We start from the raw sequence: 10,212 nt of genomic DNA on the forward strand, positions 1-10,212 counted from the left end.
GACGCTCTCCTTAGCAATTTCTAACTGCAAATTTCTGAAATAATACGACTATGTTTAGAGGAGTAAAACATGGTCTTTTTGACTTATGAAAGATGCTCTCGGAGCATCCACAATAAAAGAGCTTTTATTTGGAGAATATTCAATGAGAAAATTGAAAATCACACAATTCTTAAATTCGATACCAGTAATGCATTAAGATCAATCTAAACTAATACAAAATATGAAACTTTTAAATGTCTGTTAATAAAAAATGGAGTGGATTTAGTCTTCCTGTGGTCCGTATTTAATGAGATGTACAAAGTCGTTGTACAGGATGTCTCCTTTCTTGTTCACAGGGCAATCGTCCATCATCATGTCCCATTCGTCTTCGGTGAAGCTGAATATAAAGAAAGGAAAAGAATAGTTAACAAAGCTTGCCAAATACAATCTGAGAGAGTATCATAAAGAAACTTTATTATTAAATCACTCGAAAAACTCACTCGAATTAGTATAGGGTTTCCACAAGGTTCAAGGTTCCGTTCCCAAACCTTGCATTTTCTATTGGACATTTGTTTGTTTGTTTGTTAGCAGTCGAGAAACGAGTCCTTAGGTTTAGGGTAATGAGAACCCTATAACTCAAACCAAAATAACTGAAAGATTTTGTACAATATTTTTTCTTTTTTTTTTTTAAAGTAAATACTTTACGAAGGCCAAGTCGCAAACGCTCGCTTAAGTTTGCTTAAACATTAACAATAATTTACTTCGCTAATGCACTCAACTACACAACATTCAAGAAGAATTAATTCCAGTTATCACAATACGTTTTTTCCCGGACATCAATTACCTAAAACAAAGACTTTATTGTTTAAGTGAGATTTTGGATAATGAAAGTCTTTGCGCGCTCAACCGATAATCGACGCACAATAAAGCAAAGATCGACAAATATCTGCTAAGAGTTTACAAAAATAAAATGTATATTTTCACGAGACTTAAACAGTATATGAATTGGTATGGCTTTTATAAAAAACTTAGGAATATTTTTGAAAATTTTCAAATGCTCGTACAATTTATATCAAACACAGTAAAGCGTACTACAGCAGTATACTAGAAAAAGGCCGTTGTTTACATTGCTATAACTGACTTAAAATGATAATAAGCGTCTACAAAAGCGCAAAAACTCTTAACAAAAAAAAACAAACAAACGAAAACAAACGAAAAATCAAATATAGTTTTTTGAAAAAAACATTTTTTAATTTTTCACTAAACTATTCCGTAAAGATTTATAGACCAAGTTATTGAAGGGTAAATTACGATGTGAAAATGAGGTCAAAGGCTATCTCACTAAATCAAATAATCATTTTTTTTTTTTCAAATAGATTGAAAATTTCAAAAAAAAAGTGCAGCCACATTACTTCTGTGCTTAAAAAAATGCAATAGACTTTTCAATTTTTTGATAAAAACACGAAAATTTTAAAACGATGAATTATTGGATTCGATTGTAAAGTTAAAAGTATTTGTTTCTTTCATGGACATGAAGTTTTTTCTAGACAGATATTTTTTCAGATTTCGATCGAACTTTCAATGTCGTTTTTTTGATTTAAACAAGCTTGTGCGGTTATATTTTCACCAAAGAGGTAAGAAATACATCTCCCGAAAAGAATTTACGAATTAAGCAAATGTTAGGTTTGCGCCCCAGAACCTCTTTGAAAGTTGAAGGTGTGTCCGAAAGCAATCCCTAAGTTGTTTCTCTTTTTCTGACTACATATTTTTATCCCATGCATGTAAGAAACGGTTTCGTTTTCAAAATTTAGGATGCTGAATTTTGCGTTCAACAGGTGAATTGTGAACTTTAATTATAAATCAAGTCATTTAAACTCATACTATTTATATCAAGATAATTGAACTCTAAAAATAAAGAAATAAATAAAAGAAAAGTCGTAGAAAGCCTTACCGATCACCAAGTCCCATGATAAGTCGCTTTAGTTTGCTTTCGTCGATGAATCCATTGTTTTCCGGATCAAACGAAGCAAAAGCATGTCGTATGACATCCTCAGGATCTGTACCACTGATTTTCTCGCCAAATAGTGTCAGGAACATAGTGAAGTTGACGGGACCTGTTGCTTCGCCTAACATTTCTTCGAGAAACTGATCATTGACTAGCTTCCCCAACGAATCAAATGTTGCAGCTAAGTCCTCTTTTGAGATGAAGCCGTCGCGGTTCTGGTCAACCATGTTGAACGCCTCTTTGAATTCCTGGATCTGTGCTTGATCGAACATGGCAAAAACATTGGAGGTTGCTCTCTGAGCCTTCTTTTTGGTGCCACCTTTCTTCTTGTCCTTTGCTTTGGCCGACATATTGTTTTTTGGTAGTTGAAAAACACAGACTAAAGGAACAGACTTTTGAATGCAGCACCTCAGCTCTTGCCAACAACAAACCCAGGACCAGCCTTATTGGTAATGCAAGCCAAGACATAAAAACATTGAGCTCTTATAGCAAAGAATGACGTCATTCGGCGTATGCCCTTATTAGGTCATTCTTCACAAACTCGCGGTAAAATAAGATGGCTGTTGCCGCATCTGCTGGAAATTTTAGTTGAAAATTTCAATCTATTTCGAAATTTAGACGTCAGTTAACTATAAGTATTAGATTAAGTAATGAAATAGCGAAATATTTTTTTTTTCAAGTAGAATATTTGGTTGTGGATGAGTGGCAGCTAAGTTTAGGAAAAAATGTACCGTGGATCAACATATATTTAATATTGTGACATAACGTTATATTATTGAATATAATGCTAATCGAACAGTATAGAATAACTAATGGAACACCCTAAAACGTAGCACAGCAAAATCGGAAATCTAGATAACTTGTCATCCATGTTCGACATCGTACGGGAGAAATAAATATATATATATATAAAACTTAATAAAAGCTTTAGCCACTCCCTGTTTACACTCCCTGAATATTACTTTCATGTAGCGAACCAGTGCGTTTATTTCACTTAAATATCGGGGATTCATTTCACGGATAAAATCGGGGTTCAAAATGTAACTAAATTGAAATCATGTGAAATCATATATTTTAACAAAAAAGCGCGCAGATCATAAAAGCTGGTTCCATTTACGAATCAAACTCATTGTTACCCAGAAGGTATAGCCAAAAATAAAAGAATCTTTGAATGGAATGTTTGACCTTTAAAAAATCATTTAAAAAATTATTCAAACAGCACAATTTGTGTTGGGTAGCCTGTGCCGAGGCTATCAGAGCCCGCATTGTTTAGGTCAGCAGCTCTCCCTATTACTGGCGGCCATCTTGGATTTGTCAAGAAGTAGAAAGTAGTCCTTTCTCGTGATTAAGTATTTTTCATCACTTGTAAGTAAAAATTTAAAACTAATAACATTGCTATGCATTCTTAAGTATTAGAAGATTTACCTTGTCTTGTTATTTAGGCAGTTAGCATGATATTCCCGTCGCTACGAGCGCTTCGTGTGCGAGGTCCATCTCTTGTTCGTCAGATGGCAAGCAATCCTACTGCTGAAGATCTTGGCTTGAAAGGATGGCAAGTTTACTTTAATGCCTACACAACTGAAGGAAGAAGAAATGTAAGAACGTTAGGTTATTTCTTTAGCTACAATTGCATGAATTTTAATCTCGCAAATTTTGCTTTATGATTTGTTTACAATTGTTTAATGTTTCGTATTATTTTCAAGTCCTCATTCTTGGTAGTGAAATTTGGGTAACTGGGAAGGGGAAGTGACCTCTTCTAGGTACTATCGTCGTGTACGGATTAACGAAGTACGTCATAGGTTTCCGAACACAGGAGTGGGACTTAGAAATTTTGGTTCTCCTCACTTAGAAAAAGAATTAAGTGAAGACATCAAGAATCGAACTCGGTACCTTCGGCACCAAAGAACTACTACAATGCCAACCCCAACCCTAACCCCTAGACCACGAATTGAATTCGGTTGGGTGGTCTCATTTTTTATTCATATTTAAACGATGTATCATCAGCGCGTGCACATAAATATTTATTATAGTTTAATTTATGCTATCGTAGGGTACGATTACTAGCCGATTACTTGAAATTTGAATTTGAATAGAATTCCCCTGACAATTCCCGTACTCGACGATACAACCCTCTTCTAACTAAGGGGCAATTAAAGTATTCCTGGAGTGCAACCAAAACTCGAAATCCCTTGAGATATAAATAACAATGAGACAGCCGCCATGTTGGTTGATCTAACAATAAAAGTTAGTGAGAAATGCTTTGTTATCGTCAACCAACATGGTGGCTATGACATAACATGCGCCTCAAGAATAGATGTTGCATTTCTGGGGACTCATTTACGAGTGGATGCTTAACAATGCATCAGCAGATTTGGTCCTAGATAACATTACACCCACCTTATATGACAGCTTGAATGTGAAACTGCCTTTTCCCATAGCTCCAGTTGTTAACATGGCCTATGTTTTATAAAAAGGAACAAAACATAAACCAACTGATGTAATGACCAATATTCAATATTATTATGCAACCTTAGTAGTTGCAAGTTGGCTATTGGAATTTGGTTTTTCACTGCCGTCAGTCAAAGATATAAGAGATGCCGACTGTTTACTTTTGATTGATGGAAATCAAAAAACATGCAGTTTGCAAGTACTGAGTTCGCATAACATTGACTGACAGCTATGAAAGTTGCTACAAGCAAGCTATTGATATTGTCTTTCCTTTCCAGATTGTTGTTGCAACATATGGTACGTTCTTTGCCATAATGTTTTACTACAAGTCAAAGAAGTCCAAGGCACCCAAAGAAACGAATGCTGCATAAATTGCTGGTCTACTCAATCATTGTATTTATTCTAGGTATTTCTGGTTTGTAAAGGATTTTCTAGAATTTGGTTGTGTATTGAAGTTTATCGACTGAAATAAAGGATTTTGACTTGTAGAGTTGTTACATTTTCATTATCCTGTACTGTCTGTCTTAGAGAATTTAGGGTGGCATAGATACATATTCTAGTGCACTTGCCTCTCACCTCTATACTGTAGGGCTTGAAATGGAAATAAAATTGTAGCCTGCCATAGTAGATAAAGTAGGTCAATCCAGTAAATTTTGCATGTCATTTTATTATTCATTTGGCAGTGCATCGTTATTTTCACCTGCCAAACCTGAAATTTGTCCTGTCATTTGGCCATTGGCAGGCCGCTATTTTGATCCTTGCTCTGGGGTCTCAGATTCGATTCTAGGACTCAGCATCACATTTGAGCATAGTTTGTTGAATGTCTCCTTTGATTGTAAGGGTTTTTCTTTGGTCTCTTTAGTTTTCCTCCCTTGCATCCAATTTCAATCTGTGACTTAGCCATGTACCAACTTTGATCAAACTAATCCCTATTATCTAATAATATTTTTTCATATTTGATGTAACCCAGATGGTAAAATTTGAAGCCAGGCATACATGAATGCACTTATAAACTTGGATACTGCATTGTTTCTGCAAAATTGGTCATTACACTAAGTTTGAAATCACTTGAAATGAAACTCTGAAATGCAAAATCCTAAAAGTGGATCGGGGGAAAAACAATTGCCCTATTTCACTATGACATCACTCCTTGTTTATGTGAGGGATAGAATCGCCAAATCCAATAGAAAATTCAACAAAATTTACTCCTAGTGAAACAGTTTAATCTAAAATGGCCTGGTTTTCAGATATAATATGTGTTAATATGTACTAAAAAATATTCTGAGCATTTGCTGGCTATTCTACTTCTCTTCGTGGATTGATAGGGGTTTAGAACAATTTTCGGTGAATTTGCGTTGTTTTGACCCCCTCCGACGACCATGATCCTTTGCGTTTAAACAATAGATTGTTTCGATGTGATGTCATAGTGAAATAGGGCAATTTATTTACAATGTACATAAATGTAGTGTGAAAGGATAAATTTAGCAATAAGTCCTTCAGCCTGAATGGGCTATTGACTAATAGGCGATGAGGAGAGAGGACTAATTGTTTTAGTCAAATCCAACTAGTTATTCAAATATATAGATGCAAACGGGTTTTGGTGTTCAAAGCCGGCACTTTTCCCTATTAGTAGGCTATTGCTTATATGCAAGTAGTATTGTAGCTCATCCAATCAGAATGCAGCATTGATAATAGACCAATAGTTTGATTTGACTGAGGTTAGCCCTATTGAGAATACCGCCTAAGATCAAATTAGAATTTAGAAATGTTGATTTTTGTGGAGGCAGAGAAACCTGAAGAAAAATCCTTGAAGCAGTTGAGAATCATCAACAAACTCAACTCACATATGATACTGAGTCAGTGAATCTCACCTGGGTTGCAGTGGTGAGAGGTGAGCTCTCACTGCTATGCCAATCATGCTTCTTAATAGATAATGAAGACATACATGTTATTTACCAGCCAGTAGGCTTGGATAGGAGGCCGTTAGGCCAAGGCCCATTTTCAAGACCGAGGACACAGTTTTTCCCTATCCGGACCGACTATAGGACGGTAAATAACTTATTTATTTTTTTCCCATATTTTTTTTACTTGTTTTTGTAATCGTTTTGTTTTGTTGTTTAGAAGCAAAGGATACCGGACCGCAAGTGCGGGCAGATACTGACAAAATTTCGCCTGCTCAAAAAGCCAATCAGAATGCACCATTTTTTTAGGATACCGGACCGGAAAAAAATAAAATTTAAAAAAGTCCTGTGTGGATATTTTAGGCTGTAATATCCAAATAAAAATTAGGTGTTGAACATTGAAAAGAAATTAAGATAAATATTGTCCATTTTTTACAAAAAAGAAACTGGAAGTTTGGATATAACTTGACAATCTGAAAATTAGTACCCAATCCTAAAGCTATTTTAACTTAGTTTCAAAAGATTCTAATGTGAATTTTGCCTGGGCATCTCCTATGCAGATTCTGGTAATATGGCACGCCGACAAGTACACGTAATTTTTTGGTTACCTTGTACTGCCTTGAGCGTAAAGATAGTCATTTCTTAAGACTAGGGCTAAATATAGGCACGTCAATGTCTGCCTAAAATTGGCCCCTCTTCCTTCTCATCTTCTTTCCTAACACAGGAATTTCAAAATAATCCTAACATAGGAGCTCCAAAGTCAAAGAGATGCCTGTAGAAAAGGTACCTTTAAAAAAGGCTGTGTGCTTAATATCTGGCCAAATACATTCTTAGTCAGTCCTCTTTACAACAACAAAAGCAACTTGACTGGTCAGTGACTGAGGCTGGTGGCCATGTCTGGCTTTATATTGAGCATTAATGAATACAAGATGAGGATAATGATTAAATAAAAGAGGATTGAAGCGTAAAACTCTCAGAGTATCCAAATTGAAACTAATCTGATAGGAGACAGACTGTGTCAAAGTCAAAGTATCCGCCCAAAACATAGATTCTCTGTAACTGTATTTGACATTTTTGTAGGATTGTAACTCTGGTTCTTTTTAACAAAACATGCTCAAATTTGTCAGACTTACTAACATTGAATTGCTTTCTCATTTGAATCATGGTGTCATTAACTACAACTCCTAGAATAAACTTTCTTTTCAGTTAATGAAAGAACGAAAGAAGTGTGCAGAGAAGCACATGTGATATAGGCAAGATGCAACCAAAACTCGGCACAGTTCTAGACCAATCAGAGCTGTGTACTATCTAACCTATATAATAATTTATATTATGTAAATTATAAGGTCATAAACATTTATTCTGGAATGAAGAAAAAAACTAGAATCGATAATATCCCACACAGATATTGATTTTTACATTGTATATATATTTACAAGTGCAAGAAGTGCCAACCTATTATAATCTTACATCTCAGGTAGTCTTGGTAAGCCTTTGACTTGTAGGTAAACTAGACATTGCTGATGCATTGGCTACCTCTATTTCTGCCTTTTGTTTTCTTTGAAGCTCATCCAGTATTTTTGTCCAGTAATCTACTTTCTCTGATAGCTTACTTAAGATGTCTTCCTTCTGTTTGATTTCTGTTTTAAGATGTGAAATCTCCTGCAATTAGAATGGTTACGACTGGTGAATTTTTTTAACAAGTAAAATAACTTTTTCGACCTCATTAATAATTCATGAGGTCAATGACCAATGGTGACTTTGCATTGTAGTCATTTGCACGCACCTTGATACTTGATCAAAAATGGATCAAACACTGATCATTTTTTTAGTCTCAGTAGATTCGAGAACAAATGAATTATAATGAGACTGAGAAGCAAGTTTTCTACGACCTCATGCTTTCATCTGTTTCTCAGTTTTTGGATGCTCTTATCATACACTCGCACTCGTTTTTGATCTATTACTTCTATTATATTTTATTGAACCCTAAACAACATCTGGACTGATCAAAGTCAGGCCAGGGCTAAGGGAATTAAGAGTAGGGTAGTGGTGGTGCACTCTCCTCTGACCTCTGGGGCAGGTTTGATTTTGGGACTCGGCATCAAATGTGAGTAGAATCTGTTAGCTTTCTCTTTGTCAATTTCCCTATTTCATTATGACATCACATCAAAACAATCTATTGCTTAAACGCAAAGGATCATGGTCATCAGAGGGGGTCAAATCAACGCAAATTCACCGAAAATTGTTCTAAAACCCGTATCAATCTACACAGAGAAGTAGAATAGCCAGCAAAAGCTCAGAATATTTTTTAGTACATATTAACACATATTATATCTGAAAACCAGGCCATTTTAGATTAAACTGTTTCACTAGGAGCAAATTTTGTGAATTTTCTATTGGATTTGGTGATTCTATCCCCCACATAAACAAGCAGTGACATCATAGTGAAATAGGGCAATTGGAGGTTTTTTCCCTAATTAAAAAACCTTTCAAGTTTTATGGATTGCTTGAAACAACCTCTGGCCTTATCTAAGTCAAGGCATGGATAACTTGCAGATCAAATTGGAATTTCATTCTTTAGGTTTTGACAAGGAAGGAAAACCAGAAAGACATTGCGTGCAACATTTTGAAATTTCCAGTCAATCAACTTACACCAAATTTATAACTGCTGATCAAATATCTTAGCATAGAAGGCTGACACAAGCGATATTGTGTGATTTTGTTGCAAAGTGTGTCACCACGATTTAAATTTGTTGCTTGCAATGCTGTGTGCAATGTTGCACCGTGTGTCAGCAACTTAAAGTGCACATGAACCCTTTGACAATACATTCAGTACCGGTTCTGCATAAAGTAAATAGTTGATTGGTAAAATATTTCTTGATTTGAGTGACGCGTCTCTAAGTTAGGAAGGTTTATACTTCCAATATGTTAATGATGATGACGTCAGGTAAGGTATTTGAGTGTTTTTGTTGTAACTAGTAATACTTAATGCTGGTCATTTTGAAAATAAAAATTTTAAATAGCTTTCATGTAAACCATGAGTAAAATAATGATGCTTTTTAAATACTGTATCTATGAACCAGTTCGATTTTGTATATTTAATTAAGCCTTAATAGACGTCACGCTTATTAGCATATTGAAAGTATAAACCTTCATAATTTAGAAACGCATCACTCAAATCAAGAAATATTTTACCATTCAACTATTTACTTCATGTATGATCAGTATTGAAAGTATTGTCGAAGGGTTCATTTGCACTTTAACACCACACCACCCTCGATTCCAAAAACAATGCTACAAAAATACACAGGCACCCAGCAAAGCACCAGTTAGGGTTCAGTTAATTCTAGCTGGTGGTATATACAATGGATATAATTCTACTCACTTGTTTGAGTGTCTCTTGAGGATGGTGTACTCTAACGTATGCCTGTTTTCTTATAAAGTCTTCTTCAACCAATTTAGCAGATTCAAGGAAGCTAGTTATGGCTGCTTCAACACCTGGGCATGAATGAATATTGAATGAGAATAAACTAATAACAAAAGAATAAGAAATGCTAGATACAATATGATAAATACCTAGCTTATTATCGATACACTGTTGTCCTTTGCCTTTGTCTAAGACATCTACTCCAAGCAGAGATATACACGCCTGTTTAAAAGGAAGAAAAAAATACAAGTATTCCAATTAATCTAAATATTATTTAACAGAAAGAAAGAATACTTAATATCTAAATGATTCGGATGGATTAAGTGAAATTAAGGCTTGTTTTAAGGGCTGGAAATACCTGAAGTGAGTATTCAAGTGAGCTGGCCACATCGTCCGCCATGTTGGATTTACAAATAAAAACGAGTGAAAACTGGAACTAGAGACGAAATAAA

The 10,212-nt window shown here is 35.1% G+C and overlaps 3 protein-coding genes across 3 annotated transcripts; 1 reads left to right on the top strand and 2 right to left on the bottom strand.

Annotated features, from left to right (window-relative positions):
- Positions 1–75: 75 nt before the first annotated feature.
- On the bottom strand, positions 76–2,449 carry LOC116288977 (myosin regulatory light polypeptide 9). The gene is made up of 2 exons (XM_031695851.2): positions 1,931–2,449; positions 76–376 (listed from the first exon to the last, which is right to left on the bottom strand). Exons 1-2 carry the CDS (start codon positions 2,332–2,334, stop codon positions 262–264), a joined length of 519 nt encoding a protein of 172 aa, XP_031551711.1. The 5' UTR covers positions 2,335–2,449; the 3' UTR covers positions 76–261.
- Positions 2,450–3,264: 815 nt separating this feature from the next.
- On the top strand, positions 3,265–4,920 carry LOC116288979 (ATP synthase F(0) complex subunit k, mitochondrial-like). Its single transcript, XM_089028144.1, has 3 exons — positions 3,265–3,349; positions 3,427–3,579; positions 4,711–4,920. Exons 2-3 carry the CDS (start codon positions 3,436–3,438, stop codon positions 4,801–4,803), a joined length of 237 nt encoding a protein of 78 aa, XP_088884270.1. The 5' UTR covers positions 3,265–3,349; positions 3,427–3,435; the 3' UTR covers positions 4,804–4,920.
- LOC116288978 (mediator of RNA polymerase II transcription subunit 28) lies at positions 3,953–10,199 on the bottom strand. The gene is made up of 5 exons (XM_031695852.2): positions 10,119–10,199; positions 9,910–9,982; positions 9,719–9,831; positions 7,870–7,995; positions 3,953–4,441 (listed from the first exon to the last, which is right to left on the bottom strand). Exons 1-5 carry the CDS (start codon positions 10,158–10,160, stop codon positions 4,322–4,324), a joined length of 474 nt encoding a protein of 157 aa, XP_031551712.1. The 5' UTR covers positions 10,161–10,199; the 3' UTR covers positions 3,953–4,321.
- Between the last annotated feature and the right edge of the window lie 13 nt (positions 10,200–10,212).

Source organism: Actinia tenebrosa, unplaced genomic scaffold (genome assembly GCF_029948245.1).
Source record: "Actinia tenebrosa isolate PJP-AT-01 unplaced genomic scaffold, QUT_ActTen_1.0 PGA_scaffold12__29_contigs__length_12842862, whole genome shotgun sequence".
NCBI classification, from domain to species: Eukaryota; Metazoa; Cnidaria; class Anthozoa; order Actiniaria; family Actiniidae; genus Actinia; species Actinia tenebrosa.